This window comes from Odontesthes bonariensis, chromosome 5, assembly GCF_027942865.1.
Source record: "Odontesthes bonariensis isolate fOdoBon6 chromosome 5, fOdoBon6.hap1, whole genome shotgun sequence".
In the NCBI taxonomy this organism is placed as follows: Eukaryota; Metazoa; Chordata; class Actinopteri; order Atheriniformes; family Atherinopsidae; genus Odontesthes; species Odontesthes bonariensis.
In genome coordinates, this window is record NC_134510.1 from 6,239,231 (window position 1) to 6,263,613 (window position 24,383).

A 24,383-nucleotide genomic window follows, 5' to 3' on the forward strand; every position below is an offset into this window, starting at 1 on the left:
GTAAACCCTGTCAGAGGGCTGGGATAAAGCACAGCCACCGTGCTCTGACACAGTAAAGTGTCACGTGCACATCAACAGTCCCATAGGGCTGTTAGAGTTTCATACTTTGAGACATGGGTCTGTTGGGATTGTTTTCAGACCTCACTTCGCCAACCACTGTCACAGCGAAGTCCAATAAAATTAGACTGACGCATTTGTTTTGGTCACTTTAACAGAAAAAAAAAAAAAAAAAAAACGGTAGTCAAGCTTAAATCGCTGGCACGTGGGCATATAAAATCTCAGGTTCACTTTTCAGTGGTCAAATAATTGGAAATATTATTTAACCCGCAGCTTTTTTTTTTTTTTTTTTTTGGAAGTGTTCAAAGCAAAGAGCTATGGACAACGCAAGAAGGCTGGAGTAAAAATCACAATTGAATCTTTTTTCCCCTTAAACTGTGAGGATGCTTATGGGTGTTCATATTTTTGTACCCCAGTGTGATCTTCATCCCACCCTCCAGGGTTGAACCCAAAACACGGATTTGTATCTACAGACTTCTGATGAAGCTACTCCACCTGTTCATCAAGTGCATTGCGCCCCTGATTAGCGTGACTAAAAGTTGGGTAGCCTCCTGGCCTGAAATATGAGTGTCACCTCAGACTCTTAATCTTATTTCGCAATTAGATTGTTAATTCAAATCACAATGGACAAAACATCTAACGACACAGCAGACAGAGAAAAAAAATGATCTCGGTGTCGGTGACAAGCGCAAACGAGGAGGTCATGGCCATTGAGAGACGCAGCGTCACAACGAAGGGACAAACATAGCGGACTGGTGCTGTGACCCTTGCGGATGGATGGGTGCCAGGATTAGCCTGCTTGATGGGTGCTAATTTAGCTTAGTTAGCTTAGCTCAGCGGTCTGGCGCAGCTTGGAAAGCGGGTCCAACTCTGCACAGCAACTTCCACCATCAAACCCAAAGTCAGAGCCCGACCAGACAGGCTGACAACCGTTTAGCCACGCTAGCTAGCATAACGTCAATATTCCTCTATCCGCCTACGACTACAGCAATATGCATTTTAAAGGCGCAAGTGTACAGTAATTTAGAAAATGTCGCAGGCGTCCTACCTGTAAATGGTTGTCATGCAAACTCGCCGTGGCTCGGCATTTAAAAGTCTTTGCTGTTGTGTTGCTGCCAGACGTCAAGTCCAACTGCACTACAGTGATGTCAAAGCTGGGAAGCAAAATAAAGCTCAGCTGTCTTACTGTACAGTGCACGGTGCTGACAGCCGGGCGGTAAATGGTGCTTTGTCGCCACCTGCAGGTCACTTAACACAGAGCAGCCAGAGCGCCAAAGGTGACACCTCTGCGTTTCACAGGTTGCACAGGTCAGGAAAGGATACGTTGTCGCATCCCAGCGAAGGAACGTTTAAAAATTTGAATGCAGAGTAGATTGTGTTGTATATCGACTATACATTGCATAATACTCATCAAAATTAGATGTTTTCAGGTGTATCCAAGCTTATGTGGCAAGGCTAAAAATGCATCTAAGATTATCAAACAGAGGGTTCTCTAGTTATTTTATTACTGATCTTTTAACAGAATCTTTAAATGAATAAATATTTGTTTCAGAAAACAGCCTTCCACTACTAAATAACTTGGCACACTTTTTGTTAAGTCACACACCTCTACCAACTAACGGTCCATCCTTAAGATACATGCAGTTGTTGTTGCATTGAACCATTAAATATAGCTGAATTAATAGAAATGAAATAATTCAAAACAATTGGATACATGTAATCATTGCAAGCTATACTTTCCAAATACCTCTCAATTGCAATGTGGATTAAAAAAACGAATAAACAAAAAAAGCAAAGCTATTTATCACAAAACTTTATTAAAAAAATGTGTACACACAATATGTTACATGACAGTGCAAATCGTAAATCTAAGTGTCCAGATGGAGGTCTGGAGCTACCTGTGACAGAATACTGCCTCAATATTAAAAGTTCTTCAAACTTATTGTGACAATGTGTGGGATCCAACAGGTTAACAACACATTCTTGAAGAAGTTTGCACACATTTTCTCATGCCAATCCAGTTCCAAAACTGATAATAGAAGGCGAGCCCCCAAGCAATTCTGGCCACTTGCGCTAAAGCCAAAAGAGGAAACGGGGAGCTAATTTTCTGTGACTGGAACGGTGATTAATTTTGCCATGGTAACCATACTTAGCAGACCTGGCAAGCTGCCCAACAAAAGCCCCACCAAAGGAAACTGTTTTAGCATGTAATAACAGTCATTAACAACCCAAATGTTGCTGTGAGCTGCCCTGATCAGGACTTAATCCCATACATCTGGGCTGTTTGGAATGAGTCTTAGAGGTTGTTGGGACGGCAACACATGGTGCCGACAAAGACTACTGTGCAGGTGGACTCGAAGAGCCATCTCCATAGAAACCACACCAGTGCAGAAGATAAGAAAAATCTTATAAAATGTAGACAGATCTAGAGCAGTAATCTAAAAATGAAGTGAATCCATAAAAACAGAATTCTTAAATATGTTGTGGTTGTTTGACAATCATAATACAGAAATTACTTCATCAGCTTTTGAGACAAAGAGTTTCTTTTTCAGACTTCCACAATGTAATAACAGGAAAAAAAACAACACTATGCAGCTTTTCAAAAGACAAAATCCCTGCAGCCCTGTTGCCAAACAAGAGACAAAGGCATTCCTGTGTGACCAACTGCAAGTAATCCTAAATATATTTCAACTGGTACTGCCACTGTCTGACAGGGATTGTGGGAGCAACAATGCTGCCTTGTGATATGACTACAGGATCAAGCAAATACCAGATCTAGAGTCAAGTGACAATTGTCATTAGCTTTCTGAAAAAGCTAAAAAAACAAAACAAAAAAAAAAAAAAAAACAGTGCAGACCAATTCTGAGCCAGTCAGCCTGACTATCTAGCTTCTCTTTTTCTGTGGGCCAGCTGAGAATACCTGTGCCTTCTCAGTAGGTGTGCCCCACGAAGCTCCACTTAATCAACAAATCCCCAAATTGTGTAAAAGAAGGATTTAAATCAAAGCTTGCTTTTATTTGATCTTTAGCAGTGTGTGGGTTGGCCTTTTCTTCCTTGTTGCGCTCATTTATCTCATGGTGAACAGTAGAGCAGAGAGCATCCACTGGACAGCACAAGGAGGTGGCATATGATGGTGGCTGTAGAATTCAAGGCAATGCCTCACCAGTCAGCTGAATTACAAGACTTCCACTCGTTTCTGACTGGATGAGCAGTAAGCCTGTGTGTCTGCCTGTGGTACTGGGCTTGAATTTGACTGGTAGCTTCAGGTAATGCTGTGATCTGATGGATGAGCAAGAAGAAGCACAGTATGGCAGTTAAAGACTATTAATAGAAACATTTTATGGCATGAATATAGAAAACGCATGCACAAAAACAAATACACATGTTTTTCCTTTAAAGATAATCAAAATGAATAGATTGCCCCCTAACAAAAAGAACAACTTACAACAGCTCTTATGTACATGCACACCAAATGTTGCATACTGGCATGATTGTAAAGTAAATGGGCATAATGGGTAAATGCATCAATTCAGTGTGGATGGCATGAAAATGAAGAGTAAAATGTAGGGTTTCTGCAGGAATCCCCAAGCTCCATTTACTAGTTTCAGTTTCAGATCTGGAAATTAGCAAATTATTAGTCAATGTATAGACCGTAGCCATTTACCTTAATGAAGAGCATATTTTTTCAGATATTTTTCCGCATATCACTTTGTAACACTTTGGCTGAAAAAGTTTTATCTTATCCATTAACTCATTAAGATCAAGCAAACATGCTTAATATTTGACAGCTTTAGTTTCAGATTAAACATGTTTTCCCAATTTGCTGCAGTGTAACAAAAAAAAAACAAAGGTTTACATAATAAAGGAATAATTAACTAAGGAATAAAGGATTAAACTAATTAAAAATCAATACAGTCATCCTAATGAGAAAATGACCCCTAATAATGTAAATTTCATTCATTACTTGGACATGGATAACCAACAAAATGAATGTCTGGGACTAATCAATTAAAGGTATAACTAAATAATTGAATTTCAATGTATAAATTTACATGAGAACACAGGATTAGCAAAACTCCACTGGCATCTCCCAGCTGGTTTTTGCCAATTTTATATATGCAAGCATTTCATAGTTTACCGCTTTCAGTTATGGGACACAAAAAAAGAAAAAAAAAGAAAAGAAAAGATATGCCAGATAAAATTTAGCCCGAAATGAAAGCTTTCTGACATCTACATTTTTTATTGATGCAGCCAATGTTTTACATCCAAATGTTATCATATTTTTAATTTTTTTTGTAATATCTTTTTATTTTCAAAGGACATTCAAATAATACAAACATAAATTGTCTTTCTTCATATGGCTTGCAAGTCCTTTTAAAGAATTATTTTCCCACGTAACCCCCACCCCCCATTCATATTCCCACCCACCCCACCCTCTTACTCCTCCAACAACCCCCCCCACCCTTTTACTCCTCCAACACCCCCCTCCCCCATACGGGGATGATCCAAAACACAACATTGTATGAAAGAGAAAAGAGAAAATAAGTTATGTTAATGAAAAAAGAAAATACATATATATATTAAAAACATAAAACTTGGGCTAATTCCTGAAACGAAAAATAAATCCATAAATAAATAAATAAGATTTAAAAAAAAAAAAAAAAAAAGTCTAATAATGTCTCGTAAAACCCACCCCCATGTCCCGTCATACCTCCATATGTATATCCATAAATGCCCAAGTGTCTGTTAGGGCCTATGCATATATAGTATATATATATATATACACGTATAATTGTTAATGTTGGCAGGGTGGGGTGGGGGGGCTTTGCTTTCAACCTCAATATGTACATATAGTTACTAACCAGCATAAGAGAAAAAGAAAAAAGTGGAATGCCAATATCGTGTCTAGGTTTATCCCTCTACTTGTTCAAGTTTGTCAAACCTGAAATTATAGGACGCCAAAGATCATCAAAAAGATAACCCTTGTCATATTTCTCCAAAGTCATTTTCTCTAAGGCCAAGAAAGAGGATAATTGATCCACAAACATCTTAAAAGATGGGGGTACTTCATTCTTCCAGAATATAAGTATACATTTCTTTGCAAAATGAGTTATCAAAATGAATAATCTTCTTTTCGACTGATCCAACACTAAGGCCTTTATATCCTTGAGTAGATATAGACTACTGGACAGTTCAAACTGTCTATCCAAAACTACTTCAGTAAATGAGTGGATTGAGCTCCAGTAATTTTTTTAATAGGCTACAATCCCAAAACATATGCATGAACGTCCCTTCCGCCTTACTACATCTTTGGCAAACAGCTGTGATATCTTTTGATATTTTATGCATTTTTGAAGGGGATAGATAGGTTTTGTAGATAAATTTGAAATTACCTTCTTTGATTTTGTTACTTGTAAAGGGGAAGTGAATGTTGTTACAAATATTTAACCATGCATTATCATCAAATATTTTCCCCATGTCCTTCTCCCATATTTTCCTAACCAACACAAATGATGATGGGCTTTCTTTTATCATAAGGTCGTAAAATATACTAATTTTTCCTTTTAAGGTTTCTGAGAGCAACAACTCCTCTAATTTAGATATTTCAAACCTTAATCGTTTTTCTTTAATGAGAGCTGTGATAACGCTTCTTAGCTGTAAATACTTAAAGAATAGCGTGTCTGGGAGCTCAAACTGTAGCTTTAAATCTATAAATGATTTGACCTTAAAGTCCATTTTTAACATGTCCTTAAATTGTATTATACCAACATTAGTCCATTGACTTGTATTAGACAGGGTAGATTGAGATTTAAGGTCTGGATTTAGAAAAATAGGTGAATGAACAGAGGTACCAGAGGACAATCCCATTTTCTTTCTACATTTTTTTCCACGTTTGTAAGGTGTTAGCAACAGTAAAACACTTGTCAATATTCTTTAGTTTTTCAAAACGATCTATGAAAGGAAGGGAGCTGAGGAGCAACGGTTCAACCAGTTTTGACTCAATATTCACCCACATTGATTGTCTCATTGTTATCCATGAAACTCGGTTCCTTATTTGTGCTGCCCAAAAGTAATACTGAAGATTCAGTAATCCCAGACCTCCAGAAGCTTCGGGCTTCATAAGCGTAGATAAACTAATACGAGGCTTTTTATTTCTCCATATAAATCTCGAGATACAGTTATTGGTCAATTTGAAAAATTCTACCGGGAGGGAACAAGGGAGCATCTGAAACAGAAAAAGAAATCTTGGGAGAACGTTCATTTTAATTAAATTTATTCTCCCTAAGAGCGATAATGGTAGTGAGGTCCACCTTGATAATTCTGATCAGACCTTGGATGAGAGAGTAGTATAGTTTTCTAGAAATAAGTTATCCAATTCTGGGGTAACGAATATGCCCAGGTACTTAAAGCCTTTTGGAGTGGGGTTGAATCCACTCAAAGCTAGCATTTTTGCGGTTGGTGTCATGTGCAGAAAAATCGCATTGGACTTATGGGGATTAATCTTATATCCTGAATATTTGCCAAATTCATTAATTGTACTTAGCAGGTGGGGGACTGAATGCTGAGGATCTAAAATATATAAGAGAATATCATCTGCGAATAATGACATTTTGTGTTCTCTAGCATCCAACTTAAAGCCTCGGATATTACTGTTACTTCTAACAAATGTGGCGAGCGGCTCGATCATTGTAGCAAAGAGTAAGGGTGACAGGACACCCCTGCCTTGTTCCTCTAGTTAGAGAAAAAAAAGTTTGAACAGTGTCCGTTTGTAATGACTGCCGCTTTGGGGCCGTTATAAATACTTTTAATCCAATTAATAAAGTTATCGCCTATTTTAAATGTATCAAGGACAGAGAAAAGAAAATTAAATTCCACCCTATCAAATGCCTTCTCTGCGTCTAAAGAGAGAAGCAGAGAAGATTTTTGCTGATTATTGAGGCAATTAATTATATTTAATGTTCTTCTTATATTATCAGCTGCATATCTGCCTTTTATGAAACCTGACTGGTCAGGGTTGATAAGTTTGGGTAGGATAGACTCCAGCCTTTTAGCTAAGAGTTTGGTGATAATCTTATAATCATGGTCCAAAAGACTTATAGGTCGATAAGAAGAACAGGATAGGGGATCTTTACCACCTTTAAGTAGGACACTGATATGAGCCAGGTTCATTGTTTGGGGGAGTGTATTATTCTCGCAAAAATGATTCACCATTGCCATAAAAATAGGGCGGATTTCAGGCCAGAACTCCTTGTAAAAAAAAAAACAGAGAAGCCGTCTGGTCCTGGACTTTTATTTAAAGGCATTAAGTTAATTGTAGCCAGTACTTCTTCTTCTGTAAATGGAGAAGTTAACATTTGATTATCTGAAAGAGAAACTTCCGGTAATTTAATTTTACTTAAGTAATCTTCCAATTTTTCTTGAGAAAAGCCCTGTTGTGATTTATAGAGATTATTATAGAAGTTGAAAAAAGTACGATTGATTTCCTGAGGATGATATGTTATTTTATTTTCTGACGTATATATGGCTTTTATGGTCTTTTCAGCTTGCTCCTTTTTTATTTGATATGCTAATAGTTTACCTGGTTTGTTACCCAGTTCGTAATCTTTTTGTTTAGTCAAGTATATTTTATGCAGAGTTTCCTCAGATATTATAGTGTTTAATTTAGCTTTGGCAGTAGTTAGATGAATCCAGTTATCCTCTGTAGGAGCCGATTTATGGAGACTTTCCTTCAACATTACTTCTTTCTCTATATCTTTTCTTTTCCTTAGTTTGTCTTGGTTTTTAAATGAGACGTAAGAGATGAGTAGTCCTCTGAGTGAATGAAAGCTTTCTAACAATTTCTTATACATTTAAAAGACTAAGACCTGCAGATACCCCAATAAGAGCCATAACATGCTGGGAACACCACAAGGCAATCATTTGTCCACACTGGGCACACACCACCTCTACTGCATAGCTGGGACAGGTTCAGGGTGTACAACATGCAGCATTGCATGCCATGGCAACTTGATATATAAATGCTATGCGTGACGATGCTCTACTTGTGGAGAAAGTAACCAGATTTAATTTTCCTATTATCTTTTTCTTATCTATTTAGTTTAACTATAAACAAATTTTCCATTCAAAAACACATGCACATACTGAGCACAGTCCCTCATCAGTACAGTACAGAGCTAGTACCTGTGACCAGACAGCCTGCACAAAGCTTCATCAGTACTCCTTTAGGCCCAAAGTGTGTACTGTGTTTAGTAACATTACCCTCCAGGTCCCACAATCTCATAAGATCTCCCACAGAGAGCATTCCCAATAAGACAATTATGTTACACACCTTAAGAAAACATGAACTATGATACAATTACAAAACATTATTACGTTTTGGAAAATATATAAAAACATGTAGACCAACAGTTGTAGGCAAGAATTGTAAAGCTCATTCAAGTGAATTAAATCCCTGATTACCAATGAGAAATAAAGTTTCTACAGAAGAGTAGATTGGAGCACCTCTGTAAGGGATGACCATGACTCACCTCAGGGAATATTTGGAATGCTTGATGAGGAAGGGCTCCCTAGGTTTTACAAATTTCAGCTGCAAGTCAATTAGAGAAGCCACACATCAAATATCAACTCCATGCAAAGCACAGTGAGAAATATTGGGCATTAAAACAACATTGATCATTTAGTATACAGACATCAAGTTAGTCATGCAAGTTTTATATACCGATACAGAGTAACAGTGAATATATGGCAACCTCAATCTGTACTATAAAATCTAAACTTATGACAGTCTAAGCCAGACATGGCATGGTCTTGTCTACAGAATCTTCAGAGTCTAATCTAAACAGACTTATTTTAAATATAACTCCCTTTCCCTTCAATAACTCTGACACTTTCTGCACCAGATAGTTCTGCTCCTTTTTCCCTGCTGCAGTAAACGGGGAAAAGACGACAACTCTCTTTCATACATCTAAATGAGAATATGGAAGGTCTCACCTCATGCGTGTCAGATGAGTTGTTGCGGATGTTGACCTTCAGAGTGTTGAACTCACCAACTCGAGTATCTGGAAATGTGTACATATCCTGTGGAGAATACACACCCCTCCGCATGTCCTCCTCCTGGCTGAAAATTGTAAATCGTGCCAGTTATAAAGATAACTACTAAAATTTGAGGACGAGACTTGCAGTGCGTTACAGATAAACCAATTTTGACTACATTCGATATCGGATTGAAATTCTGTATTTCTTAAGGAACATACATAGGTAAAGGACAACAGAAATAAAGACAGGAATAAATAAATATTACATAACAGATTTCGACCAAGTACTGGGTGGTATACAATGTCTTCCCCTATAAAAATTCTACACCTATTAATAACCAACTTATTTAATGTATTATAGATGTAACGAACAGATCCAATGTAGGTTTATATCCAGCTGGACCAACCTGGTTTTGCTTGCTGAGAAATCAGATCTCTTTCTGCTCTTTACTGTGGCTTCTGTCTTCACCAAAGAACAGTCTCCTTCCTGTGGTCCTTCCACTGGGCCAGACTTCAGTCCCTTGAGACAAGGATAAGATAATGCTTTTACAGTGTTCATCTTCAGAGCATCTTCCATGTCAATGGATATGAGACATCCCTGCTTACATAAACAATATAAACATTAAAAGTAAATGCATTACATAAGACTGTATTTGAGATTTACATATTGGAATCTTTTTTTCAGGTATTACTTTTGTGGAGCTAAATCAATCCCAGATTATCCAGATTCAAACAGAAACGGGAGAAAATAAATAAATAAAACTGACGACTTCATGCTTAAAGGGATAGTTCGGGATATTTGACATGGATCTGTATGGCATCACCATAACCAGTGTCGTGCATTCAAACTGACTTACCCCCGACAGTGTCCTGTGAGCCGAGTTTTTGTCCAGTGTTGGTCAAGGCGAAAGTAGTCCGGCTTGTTTGCTGGGGTCAAGAAATTAGCGCGTTTTTCTTCCCAAAACAGTACGTGTGCTAAAGAGTGATTTATTTCATCACAAAAACCGAAGCCGGCAAAAGTCACTCCTCGTTATCACTTGGGCCCTATACTGTCTCTCATTGTGTATCAGTGCGCACGTCATTCTGACCGCGAGCTGTGCGCACGAGTCTTTCTGTTCTTTGGCAGTGCTCAACACTTACTCTGCAGACAACTGGCCATCGGGTCCAGCTGGTCTGGGACGCCTCTTCCAGTTGATCTTGGGAACATGGAAAAAAGTTCTCAAGACGCCTGCATTCAGGAGTGCAGGGAAGTCACCGTTATTTGTGATGCAGGCAGCAGCTGTCCCGCGGCCGCCGACATCCTCATCTATGGAAAGGTTTTGTATCTGGGGCATAACTAAATCCCACTCGTGGCAGCAGTAACATTCCACCTCTGTCTGCATTACTTCGCACTTCAAACAAGTGCACCAGGATTTGTCGGCCACCCTGGGTATCGCAGCTCCAGAACTGGCTCCAGCTTCTGTTTCCATCACTTCTCTGTCCACCCTCTCTCTTTCTGCCCGATCTAAGTCCATTTGGCGAACTTCCTCCTCAGTATAAACGGGTTCATAAAGATACCCCCTTGGCTCTGAACAGAAGTCAATATGTTCCTCGTCGCTCTCGTTGTCAGACATCTTCCCGAGCAGTAAACAAAGTGAACTCGTGCGCACAGCTCGCGGTCAGAATGACGTGCGCACTGATACACAATGAGAGACAGTATAGGGCCCAAGTGATAACGAGGAGTGACTTTTGCCGGCTTCGGTTTTTGTGATGAAATAAATCACTCTTTAGCACACGTACTGTTTTGGGAAGAAAAACGCGCTAATTTCTTGACCCCAGCAAACAAGCCGGACTACTTTCGCCTTGACCAACACTGGACAAAAACTCGGCTCACAGGACACTGTCGGGGGTAAGTCAGTTTGAATGCACGACACTGGTTATGGTGATGCCATACAGATCCATGTCAAATATCCCGAACTATCCCTTTAATGTTTCCACAATAGGAGCAGAAAAGAGTTTGAATTGAATGATGCTTCATGAATCCCAAAAAGAAAATGATATTGTTGGAGTAAAAACAAAAAAATATAATAGCCATTATAAACTGTAACTGTGTTTGGGTATTGCAGGGGGCAGGAATGACAGCCTGTACTCTTTGTTGCAGCAGAGACTTTACAAAATATGGTGCTTTAATAACAGAGTGCATTTAGTAGAGGCTGAACAGATCATCTTTGATATCAAGTAAGTTCTGCAGCATTGCTCTTTGATTCAATCATGTGAATAAATGTAGTTTCAGGTTTCATTTTTGTAAAATAACTTGACTCTTTAGAAAAATACTGCAAAGGCTGAAATAACCTTTTTACAAGCTGGATTCCACACAAATACATTCCAATTGTAAACTTTCGGCTTCAATAGATTCTATTCAAATGTATAAAATTGTGTTAGATTCAATTTTAGTGTGTAACTTTTCTTCTAACTAATAAGTGATACTAGTATATAACTTAGAATATTAGCAATACATTTGGTATTCAAATGTGTGTTGCATCTCATTTTCAGATGCCTGTGGCTGACAAAAATCCAAATTAAATGTGAAAAGCTACTCTGAATCGTTTAGACCAAGTGCCAAAAAATAAGAATTAAACCATTAAACTTGCACTAAAAAAATTGTTCATTTTGGTTTACATATTTTCACTAATATTATTGTGCAACTCCTATGCTTAGAATGAGTAATTTCATAAAAAATAAAAAAAAACAGAATCAATGTAGCATTAAAAACAAAAACAATAATGAAGTCCTCACAGAGCCACAGAGCTGGAAACGGATTCTAGTTTTCTGCTGGGGTTCAGACACAGGGTGGCACTCCAAGTCCCAGAACTGAACGTAGTCCCCTCTGTCTCTGGGCAGGAATGTCACAGGAACCTGGGAAAGCAGGAAAAACAAACTTAATCTACTTCAACATAGAAATGTCCATTACACTAATGCAATTTCCATTTTTCTTTTTGGGGGGGGGGGGGATTAGTGCAAAAAATATTCTTCAATAGAAACTACAACTACAATAAACTAATTGTTTTTTCCCCAATCAGAATTAAATTAAAGTATTTATTTTGATTTATTATTTGGTAAGAAAAAAATGTTTTGTTTTTTTTTTAATCCAATGGTGGGGGGGGCATTTACTTCGATTTACTACACAGCTATGCAACAAAAAAGTAGCCGCCTATACTGATGAGTGGGGAGAAAAGTACTTCCTCACCCGTTATTCCCATGTAAAGCAGCAATTCTAGGATTATCTTCTGTAGTTGTAACCCATAGCAATCTTCCATGTCCCTTTGAAATTACTTGCTCTAAATAGCTAAATAATAAAGAAGAGTTTGACTGGAAGCGAGAGCCTACCTGCATCTTCTCATGGGTTCCCAGGGTTCCTGAGACCTTGGAACACCTAAAAGCAGTGTAGGTGGCCCGGTAAACATCTTCCGTTTTGTCAACCCCCTAAGAAGACAGAATATATCAAAACAGTATTAAAACTGGGAGGAATGTCCTGTTACCTATCCATTTATAAAGAAATTGATCAGGATCGTCTCTAAAATTCAGAGTGTTTTTTATCCACGCAATACTCGTATGATAGACTCCATTAAATGTTTGTGAATAATCATTCAATTACAAGAAGGCTCATATTCCCCAAAACTCAGCAAAGGAGCAAGAAAACGTTTGAGAACATCTAACATTGGTCTCAAAACAGCTGCATTTCAATGTGAACCTGAAATGCAGAGAACAGGGAGGTCAAGGACATGGTGTGGAAATCCGGCCTCCACAGGCCCCCCAATGTCAAGTCAGCTGAAACCACAGTTAGCTGCTGGAATTCTATGGTACAGTGAATATTCAAGTTTGACTGTGGGGGGAGCCCGGCTTGCAACAGCAGACAAAGGCTAGCTGTGGTGGACCAGGGAAACATAAAGAGGCACAGGCTGCAGAAGAGCCACACTGAGGCCCCAAATAGGGTGGGCAGACGTCGCTCTCCCCTCCTTTCAAACTCCAGTGCTTTGTACATATACTATACAATGTACGTGGTACGAGTATGAAATGTAAAGTTAATCATTGTTATCCCTGCTGTAATTGCATCCAATGCGTTAATCATACAAAAATGCATATTTTCTAGACCTATGTTTGGCTGCACACTTCAAACCCCAACGGAAATTTACTTACTAATTTCACTGTTAAGAGAAAAAAATAATTCCTTTGTGACGTGAAGGTCGTTTGCCATTTCATCTCACCCAAGTATATGGAAATACTGCCTGTTGTGTTAACATGCGTGTTAGTAAACTTAAGAGGAGTGTTGGGAATATTTTAGCCAACATCATACCATAAAATAAAAAGGCAGGGTTTTCTGCTAATAAGAATTTGCCAGTTTTATAATGGTAATGAATAGCCTATTTTCCCTCCTAGAGGACAGACTAGGAAAACAATTGCACAGTTGAAAAATAACTAAAATTGCTGAGATACAATTTACTGTAATTTAGTGGTACTGCTTCTGTGAGTCTGAAGCCTGGTTTATAGTCGGTAACGCAAGACTCAAAGCAAGACGCAAGAAGAAACGCAAGCCCTTGCGCGGTTGCAAGCCCCCCCTTGCGTACGTGTCACCTCAATTTTCTAAACTTCACGCAAGACAAGACGCGAGCAGAGCTATTGAGTAGCCACTCTGGACGCGAGCACAAGCCACTATCTACATCACATCCGGCGGCGTGTTCATCTTCCGGTTTCATCCCCTAATAAAAGACCGCTGTTTTTTGTCTTTTTGTAAGTGCATTATGAAGGTCATCTTCTTCTTATTATTATTCCTATGCTCCCCCTGGCTATCTTCTTTTTGGCGTTATGCTCACATTTTTAAACTGTTATTTTGTTGAATTACTAATAAAGTTTAAAAAAAAAAAAACTAAAAAAAAAAAAACACAGCTTTTTTCAAACGCCAAGGTAGAAAGCGAAGAAGAAGCATGAATCCCATAGACATAACATATATATAATATATTATGTCTATGATGAATCCACTCGAAGAGAGACTTGCCGAAGAGGTCCTGGCGGTGAATTTCCTTTAATCGTAGTAGGCTTGTCATTGAAAAAACCCGCTACTCCACCTACTGTCCTGGCGGTGAATTGCCAAGCAGCACACGCAACCGCCGACAAAGCTAAATGAAGCATAAACGTCTCGAGCCATTAACACAAGCGCAAGAAGCAAGCGCAAGGGCAGTTAAAAGAAGTATAACTCGGCCTTAAACGTCTCGAGCCATTAACACAAGCGCAAGAAGCAAGCGCAACGGCAGTTAAAAGAAGTATAACTCGGCCTTAAACGTCTCGAGCCATTAACACAAGCGCAAGAAGCAAGCGCAAGGGCAGTTAAAAGAAGTATAACTCAGCCTTTAAGCCTGGTTTATAGTCGGTAACGCAAGACGCAACGCAAGCCCTTGCGCGGTTGCAAGCCCCCCCTTGCGTGTGTCACCTCAATTTTCTAAACTTCACGCAAGACGCGAGCAGAGCTATAGAGTAGCCACTCTGGATGCGAACACAAGCCACTATCTACATCACATCCGGCGGCGTGTTCATCTTCCGGTTCCATCCCCTAATAAAAGACAGCTGTTTTCAAACGCTAAGGTAGAAAGCGAAGAAGAAGAAGAAGAAGAAGAAGAAGAAGAAGAAGAAGAAGAAGCATGAATCCCATAGACATAATATATAGAATATATTATGTCTATGATGAATCCACTCGAAGAGAGACTTGCCGAAGAGGTCCTGGGGGTGAATTTCCTTTCATCGTAGTAGGCTTGTCACTGAAAAAACCCGCTGCTCCACCTACTGTCCTGGCGGTGAATCGCCACGCAGCACAAGCGCCGACAAAGCTAAATGAAGCATAAACGTCTCGCGCCATTAACACAAGTGCAAGACGCAAGGGCAGTTAAAAGAAGTATAACCAGTGCTTAATTTGTAAATCATAAGGTGCCGGAACGCAAAGTACATACAGCTCAGGGATGACGAGACGCGTACAGGTCCCGGAACGTATACAGAAAAGGTGCTGAAAACAACATGAAAATGTCCACTTGAAACGCTGTGGGACTTACAAGCCTCAATTTCAAATAATATCCATGGTATAAATGTTATGACAATAATTTATAATTATTTTAGGCTAGTACGCAAAACATAGTCAAATGCCCACATCACCACAGGTGGGACTTCAGTATACAGCCAGCAATTAATTTCTCAACAGGTCTAACGTATAAAAAAAATATTTATTATTCAAAGATTGGCACGGCGGCCTATTAATAGACAGTATGTTTGCTCACCATATTTAGTTGTTTAAAACATCCCACATCACGAGCATGTCCGGATTGTCCTTTACCTCTTGTTTTCTGCTTTTAATGCGTGTGTCTGTGGCAGTTCTGTGTCCTTTGGCCACCCAGGACCTCACGTACGGGACTGGATTGAATTTAGCCAGGGGGATCCAACAAGATTTAAGAAGAGTAAAGATGACATGGTGGATGTGGGCAAAGAGCTACAGTTGGGAGTACAAATCAAGTTCATTTGAGAACTAGCGACCGCAAACTGAATTTGCTCCGGGGCTAGTCTAGTCACTTGTGGTCGTTTTGCGAGGCTGCAAATCGAAACTTAATCAGGCCAATCAAATCGTGAGGAGCGGGGTCGGAGGCCGCGCTACCTAGTGACGACAGAGGTGCGACGTTTCAGTGTGTAGTTCCAGAGAGAGGTAAACAGTGGCTGCGCCCAGCAAACAGTCTTTCGATTTGGCTTTGGCAGCGACTCTAGAAAATTTAGATATACAGTTTTCTTTGCGAGACGAACAGATAAGTGCACTTAAGTTTTTTTTTTTTGTAGGACATTTTCGGAGTTTTGCGCCATTGGTCCGTCGCACTGACTCTGTAATCCTTCTTCATCGCTCTGATTGGTTGTTGCGCCATCCTATTGCGTGGCGTTGAGTGCAGAGTCAACTTGACAGACAACCGTTTATCCCGCCCACACTGCTATCCAGCGTCACGGGTCTGGCTTGCTAGGCTAACGTGCTCCTCGATGTGGCGAATTTCAAAAGTGAAAGCACTTTGTTTGTTGGCCCAGCTTTTCTGTGCGTCAACACAGATCTCCAACTCTTTCAAATCTTAATCTTAATAAACAACATGAAATTCTTGGGATTTGTTCTGTAAATTTATATCTGCATATTTTATTTCATTTTAACCATTTTTTTTTTTTTTTGAGAGAGGTACCGGATCTGCCCAAATAGGTGCCAGAACACAGGGTGGTCAAAATGAAGAGGTGCCGGCTCAAATTAACCACTGAGTATAACTCAGCATTTACTTGGGGTCTCAGACAGGTCATACACTTGCAGAGTGAAAACAACACCTGCCATGCTGTGGCCTCTGGTGATCATGAGTGTGAACAAGTCAAGAAAAACTTAATTGAAAAGTAAAAAAGCATCTGTTCCAAAGAACATTATATTAAAGAGGAAAACACAATAAAACTCAGAGAGAGAAAAAAACAACAACTCACCTTTACATATGGAGGAGCGAATGACGACAAGTACCACCTCACTTCCACTTCCCCATTCTGGACCTCCAGCTGGGCCTCTGAAGTACAGGAGACTTGAGTCTCCCACAGTAATACACACACACACACACACACACACACACCTAGCACCAATGCAGAGTACACCGCTCATCTTTTTTAAATTTGTATCCTACATACATTTATCTACATTCAGCATTAATTTCTATAAAAATCAATCTATGAATTTCAATTCTTGTGTTCAAACATGAGTACTTTATTAACGTAGAGTTTTAACGTTAAAAAGACAATGCAACTTCACTCCAGTGGTTAGACAACTTTATACCTGATGTCTCCCCTGCATGAGTGGTAGGGAAGATGATGGCCTTGTTGCCGATTTCCACCAAGGCCTGAGGCGTCTGTGGGATCTGTGGGGTTAGCAAGGGCTTTGAACTGAGCCTGGCCACAGGTAACACAGGAGTAGCAGCCTCAACAGGCAGGGCTGACAGAGTTGCATCTCCTGGAGTTGCAGATATATCCAGAGCCAAGTCCCGACGTATTTGGACCTTGATGAACTGAACCAGTATCACAGCGCACAGACTTGATTATATTCAAAAACTACAGACAGCATTTTGCTTACAGGGATGTACAGTGTCTCCTGAATAGCTCTACTTCCTTTGTTTCAAACTGAATTTAAAATTTGCCTATTTTGCATTTTCTTTTGAAACATTTAAAAAGTTTTTTGCAAATTTAGATGACAAAAGATGAATGTTCTTTACCTTCTGTTGACCAGCACACTGGACATATATCTGTCCACTCCATGGCAGCAGAGCAGACTTGTTAGCTAGTGAGGGGTTGGGGCTTATCAAAATTTGCAGGTGGCACCTTGGTTAACAAATAATCAAGAAATAAGACACAGGTGGAAAAATTTGTCACATATACAGTCACATGATTTGGCTTATTTGTTCATGTGTATCAGGAGAAGCTATAATGACAGTTAAGACTGTAGCAAGTATTTTATCTAAAATAAATAACTTATTAGACTAAATGATGGGCCAATTCAGTCTCTGTACAAAACAACACATTAAATATCTGTTTAAACTTGTTGCAATTTTCATAGGTATGTACATTTTCCAGATTTTTTTTGTTTTCTCTTAGCAACCACACAAAGGATATTCTTACTGAGGCTCGATAAGTCCATGCTGTGGTGTGATGGTAAGGCAGTGAGCAGGCCAGGACAGATCAAAGTTCAGCTTTCTGTTAGTATTGTTTCGGATCTGAACCTGGCTGGTGGTGGATGGACCATCTAAAGACAAAACACAATCAGCAGTTGTTTCATCAACTACAATCAAAATTAAATCCACTCATGTCCAGTGATGGGCAGTAACGCGTTAGAAGTAACGCGTTACTGTAATCTGATTAGTATTTTCAAGTAACAAGCAAAGTAAGGGATTACAATTGCAAAAACAGTAATTGGATTACGGTTACTTTCCCACAAGCAGGCTGCGTTACTAAACCGTGATTTCGTTTGCGAGAGGGTCTCATGACAATCACGTATGAGCGGTGTGACGTCAGTGCGTGTGTAGATCAACAAGAGATGGCATGGACCGTGGGAGAGAGCAGGACCATGCAGCGTTTAATGCTTGGAAGTACCGACATTACTTTGAGTTTGACTCAATAAAAAGGGACAAAAACATTAGCATCCGCTGTACACGCTGCTTGGGAAGAAATTTTCTTATCTACAGCTAAAAATTCCACCTCAAATCTGAGAAACTCATTGAGAAACCCCCGGATCCCCCCCACTGAAATGACCGCTGCGTCTACCACATCCAATTCCACAGGGCAAACCTCTGATGGCCCCTCTCCTGCTAAGCAGGTGAAAATGGACTTAAGAGCGACAGGTGTTTTGAAAAAGAGACCGTTTCATTTGATTCAATTCTATATGATGGAATATGCAGAAAGAATAGGATTAGGCTGAAAACTCTATTGCTTTATAGTGTACTCAGGTTGTGCATCATGTTTTTTGAAAAGTAATGAAGTAAAGTCATTAAAGTAACTACTAATTACTTTTGAAAATAAATAAATCAGTAAAGTAAATGGATTACTTTCTTAGTTACTGATTACTTTTCCATCACTATTACCAAGTAACTTGACCAACACTGCTCATGACATTTCCACAATCTCGACAAGACTCACTGATGATGGGAGCTGCAAGAACAAGTTGCTGTGGGTGGATGATCCAGGACTCAGACTGTGTGTGCAGGTGTTCTGAAGCCTGGGGAAGGGATGAATAATTCCAAATCTACACATTTTTTTCCATATGAAAGAGTGAAACAAAGGTCTTCTTGTCCAGTTTAAAAAAGTACAAAGATAATAAACACTTGTTAAGAACAGCTTTAAGTACCTTTGAGGAAGGGTCTGCAAGTCTCAATGCTGAACCCTGGGAATCCTTGACTGGCAGCACATCCAGAGACATATTGCCATTCAGCAAACCACTAAGAATTGCACAACATTAAACTGTATTTTGTATGAAATTGCATTACAAAAACAAAAAAAACAAAACAATACTTGAGCCAGACCAACACAGCAGAAAACCATAAGAAAAAAAAAAATAAAAAATCTAAATCAGTTCTTTGCAATAAGCTGGATGGAGAGATTTTGTTTCAGTGAAAACAATATACTACAGTAATGTATAAACATGGTGAGAACAGGGCATGGCTAAATTAACCCAAATTCATATTCTGATATTTCTAGGCAGAAAAGCAATTTAAGTGGTAAAATGGAAAATAAACAGTTCTTATATGATGGTTTTTTAGTCTAGTTGACCACTCAAGGTGATTTTACACACAGGTCAGTGTTACAGGTAAAGTGGTGGTTGAATGTCTTGTCCAAGGACACTTAGATACGTGGTCTGGGGAAGCAGAGAATCAAACCACAAGCCTTTAATTGGTTACCCCATCTACAGCTACCCCAGTATACAATATATACAGGCATTTTACACAAATTGGGCTAAATAAATCAGTGCTGAATCAGTACCATGCATATGATTTCATGAGCACTTATTTAAATCAAATTAGAACCCTTCCAGGTTTTCCTCTCCAGCTACACAAAGCAGAGCAGTCGAACATGTAAATAATAAGAGTAGTCCTTTCCACTTAGAAACTCTACAGCGGTACAGTAATATTAACAAGTAAAATAAATGGGATATCTAAAATTTAAATTAAAAAGCTGATACATTGCCCAAATGGTACTCATTGAGAAACACATTTGTTTACAAAGCTACTTTGAAATTGGAACTGCTCCTTGTGTATTACAGCAGGTTAATGATATCCGATATCGGTGACATTACCTCTCTGACTCCAAGCTGGGCATGGTAGAGTGCTGCAGCAGTTTAGTTTGCTCATTCTCTTCACAATCTGAGCTCTTTGTACTTCCCAGTAACGATACCACCACCCTACTCATGTTGCTGTAGAAGATGTGGGCCTCATTAGGACGCTGGGGTAGGTCATAGGCTACAGATAAGTGACATATTTGGTCAGACTCAGATTAATGGAAAATGTTGCATATCTGACAAGGGCAACTTTTTATTGAGCTAAATACAGGTCATCAAATCTGCATAAATCAGCAGCTACAGTAACTGCTGGCCTTTGAATTCATTAACAATTAAGAAACAGAACAGCAAAATGAAATGTGGAAACACTGCAGATTACTTACCACAAAATAAAGAGTTTTAAAGTTAAAGGACATTTTGAGCGGCATGATATTGGCATCTTACTTTCTTTAACACCTTCTTCTCCTAGGAACTTTTCGTTGAACTCTATGTTTTTTAGCAGACTGTTCTCAGACAGGGCCTTTCGCACGGCTTCTGGTTTGGTTTCAAGCAATCTGAAAGAATAAACAAGAACTTAGACAAACATTTATCAAATTACTATTTTGTACTATTCCTGAATTAATCAGAGCTACCAAGTCATTTAAAAAATAAATAAAAGATTTTTTTGACAGCATTTCCAGATGGCTATTCAGATTTAATTATCAATAACCCACAACTAACTCCCAGACTTGGTAACTTCAAACTACCAACTTTAATATTTAATCATTAGTGTAATACAAATTAGATCAACTACAAACCTAAGCTAAAAAATGTTGCAAGGTCTCACCTCCTGTATTGCTGCCTGGAGACTTCATCTCCACAAAACAGACAGATTGTAGCCAGCAGGTTATTAGTTGAATGACACAGACTCTGCTCTCTTTGGGTGGACTTCATTAAGACAGTGATCACCTGAGAATAAAGATTTCAATAACAGGGTCATGTGAAAGACATGAACCAATGAGAATAAAGGGGCTCAGGGGGAACATGGCAGTTCTCAGGATACGCAAATACCCGCTAAGGCAACGTTGTGGGTGACCTAGTTGATGCTGCTAATGATCGGTCTAATACCTCACCTCAATCTTAGCTCCTCTGGTATATGATGTGGCATGTTTCCTGCCAAACATCACAGTTTGGTATATGAAACTGACCGCAAGTGAAACCAATGTGTTCTTCGATGTCACCTCCCTGTTCACATGTACACCAGTATCAGAAGCTATGGAGACCATCAGAAAATGGCTGCAGTAAGATGACCCTTTATACAACAGGAAAAGCTTCACTCTGACCAGTTCTGTGGCATTCTGGTTCTCGGCCTCTCCACCACCCATTTCAAGTTCAATTAATGTTTCTACAGACAGAAGCCTTGCTACAACAAAATGAATACCAACACTTCAAGAAACCACTTCAAACCTGTGAATAGTCTAACTAGGTTTTTAAATCAAATCAGCCAAGAAATCTGGACCAAACAACACAAAGAGAAAATAGCGCAAGCATATTGTAATTCCATATGTGGCAGGAGTATCTAAGAAACTTGGATCTTTTCATAATGACATTCTTGTGTATTTAAAAGCCAACAACATGCTCAGACAGACACTGGCACAACCAAAAGACAAAACACCCAAACACAAACTGAGTGGCATCATATATGCAGTGTAGTAAGGTGTGCAAAGAACTTTATAGAGGGGGAAACTAAACTACCGTACCACTTTGCAAGCACATAGAACAGCCAGCTCATCAGATCAACCCTCAGCAGTTTACCTTTTGAGGACGGCAACGTACACATCTTGGAGAAAGAGGACCGATTGTTTGAGAGGAGTTAAAGAAGCAATTCAAGTTAAACTAGAAAAAGCATCTCTGAATAGAGGAAGTGGTCTAAGGCAGTGGTTTTCAAAGTGGGGGCCGCCAGGGGGGCCTCAGAAAATTGGAGTGAAGATAAGAAAAAAAATGCAAAAAAAAAAAAAAAAAAAAAATTAATTAATTTTTTTAAACATTATAAAAATTGGTCACTTTTTTTTTTTTTTTTTTTTTTAAATCAGTATTGTAAAATACAATTTATAATAATATATCATATCGAAATGTTATTTGCCATGCTTGTCTTTCTGATTGGCTGCCAGTCAAAACATCGTAGAACTGGCGGTTTGCGCCTGTTCTGAAGCTGCCCTGCTCCTCAAGCTAGCAAGTAGGTAGCTAGCCAAAATGGACAGATTTTTGACTTGGAAGAGACTGAAAGAACTGGCCGACTAAAATCAAAAAGTATGAGGCAGCATATATTAAGTTTGGCTTTACAGCCATATAGAAAAACGGCCACGATTGCCCGAAATGCGTCCTCTGTCTGGAGACCCCCTCAAATGAGCGTTCAAAACCTTCGAAACTTCAGCGTCACTTGATACAAAAACATCTGGCAGAGTCAGAAAAAACGGTCGACTTCTTCAGACGTAAAGAAGAGCATTTAGTCAGGCTGCATTCACACAGGGAGCTACTGTGCGTGAAGAAAAGAAAGAAAATACGTTCTAAAAGTTGATGTTTCTTTACATATTTTGTAGCATTGTCTGTGGTTTGCAAAGGGGGTCCCCGGCCAGATGCTAATACTGTTTGGGGGGCCTTGGCATGGAAAGGTTTGGGAACCCCTGGTCTAAGGTACCACCTTCCCAGAACCTTCTGTGCAGTCTCAACTCTCCTCTCCAGGTGGTCTCACATTAGGAGTGGGTAGATTAATGGACGAATTGACAATTGATCGTTAAGAATTTCGTCGTTCACGTTATTTTTATTTATTCATCTTATTTAAAAAAAAAAAGTTTTTTAAAAAAAAAGATAAAATGCTGGTTGTCTTGAAGCAATGCAACAAATTTCACTGTGTGCCAGTAATTAAACATTTTACCACCCACTGGGAATATTCGACTTCGATTAGAGTTTTGTTTTACAAAAATTACTTATGATGTACCACTTGGACAACGTGCATCTGACCCTGGTTAATGTCGGTGGCAGTGCATCCCAGTCTCAACCTAGCATCGACTCGGTGATAGCACGGACACAGTGGAGCTGCAGTACACAACGAACAGAGAAAATTACCCAAGGGATCTGCAAGTTCATTGAAATGGATATGCTGCCCTTAAGTATTGTTGAGGGCAAAGGTTTTCGAGATCTGTTGAATTTATTTTAACCAGCATATCACATTCTGTCACGACGTACCATCACCAGACTGGTAGAAACTCACTACAAACAACAGAAGAAGTAGCTGTTTATTTGGAAAAAAAAAAAAAAAAAAAAAAAAAAAAGGACTGTTACACTAACCAGACTGCTGGACCGCTTTAACAGCTGAGAGCTACATCACCATCACCTGCCATTGCATCAGTGATGACTGGCTAATGAACTCAGCGGTCATGCTCACAGAAAGCCTGCCAGGTGACAAATTCTGTCCCCCAGTATGGCTGACCAACTCGCTTAGAAAATGAATGAAGCTGTAGAACAGTAGGTAGGGACTTGATGTTGTTGCATGTGTTCATGACAACGCAGCCAATATTGTTGCTGTTAACACTGTATCTACATCAGGCAATATCAGCGGCTAGTAAACTTGTTAGCCACTTTAATCACAGCACTGCAGCACACTGTGTGCAACATGTTTGATCGGCTAGTGGAGCAGCGGTGGGCTGTTGTTGCTGTGCTGTCAGACCGAACTGTGACCAAGCTTCAAGATGCCAGGATCCTGGAGTTGAAAGATGAGTACTGGCAGCTGATGGAGGACACACAACCTGTGCTGTCAGCACTTAAATGTGCCACCACAGTTATGTCTGCAGAGAAAGACGTCTCCATTTCAAACACTTATCCCGTCACCTTCAGCCTCATCAATATCCACCACATGCGCAGAGGAGACGGGCCCAGAATCATCGAATTCAAGACAAAAGTGCAGTCTTCCCTCAAGAAGCGAATGAATGTAAGCTAAACTTTATCTTAGTTTACGCGATTTACATAATAAATAGCCAATTGGAGTAGGCCTATCTATCTGCATACTTGCCTCTTATCTGTGTTGTGTTGCCTATTTAGATTTGGTATTTTTTCTGATAATTGACCCCCCCCCCCCATCGTATTTATACAGGTTCAGTCTGATGAGTTTGTGTCATCCGCCCCCATGATCTCATCAATGCTGGACCCTTGTCACAAGCAGCTGGGCTTTCTTATACCAACACAGAGAGTGTCTGCTAATGCAAAACTGGTTGAACTGGGAGAGGCAGTGGAGACCAGTAGGGCGTCTATCCCACAGGCTACGGGAGACGAGGCTGTGTCTGGAGAACACTGGAGTCCTAGTCCCAGGTCTCTTCTATTGTACAACTCCTTGGGGAGCACTATACCACTCAATGCGAGACAGACATCAAAGCAGAACTCCCTGGATTGCACCCCGACAGACTGGTGGAAAGTGCAGT

At 39.6% G+C, this 24,383-nt stretch overlaps 1 protein-coding gene across 2 annotated transcripts in view; it reads right to left on the reverse strand.

The window, feature by feature from the left end:
* Nucleotides 1-1,855: 1,855 nt before the first annotated feature.
* The window catches only part of cep192 (centrosomal protein 192), a 55,981-nt gene continuing 33,453 nt past the window's right edge, over nt 1,856-24,383 (reverse strand). Inside the window, exons 38-52 of one of the 2 annotated variants that reach the window (XM_075464694.1) lie at nt 20,756-20,877; nt 20,374-20,483; nt 19,948-20,110; nt 19,003-19,093; nt 18,795-18,873; nt 17,781-17,904; nt 17,378-17,483; nt 16,945-17,173; nt 16,605-16,681; nt 12,459-12,554; nt 11,868-11,987; nt 9,500-9,612; nt 9,049-9,175; nt 8,586-8,644; nt 1,856-3,336 (exon numbers count right to left, since the gene is read on the reverse strand). In XM_075464694.1, the coding sequence (XP_075320809.1) occupies nt 3,204-3,336; nt 8,586-8,644; nt 9,049-9,175; nt 9,500-9,612; nt 11,868-11,987; nt 12,459-12,554; nt 16,605-16,681; nt 16,945-17,173; nt 17,378-17,483; nt 17,781-17,904; nt 18,795-18,873; nt 19,003-19,093; nt 19,948-20,110; nt 20,374-20,483; nt 20,756-20,877 (1,749 nt within the window). In that variant the 3' untranslated portion in view covers nt 1,856-3,203. The remainder of the gene's footprint in view (nt 3,337-8,585; nt 8,645-9,048; nt 9,176-9,499; nt 9,613-11,867; nt 11,988-12,458; nt 12,555-16,604; nt 16,682-16,944; nt 17,174-17,377; nt 17,484-17,780; nt 17,905-18,794; nt 18,874-19,002; nt 19,094-19,947; nt 20,111-20,373; nt 20,484-20,755; nt 20,878-24,383) is intronic. The other variant, XM_075464695.1, reaches the window with a different exon arrangement.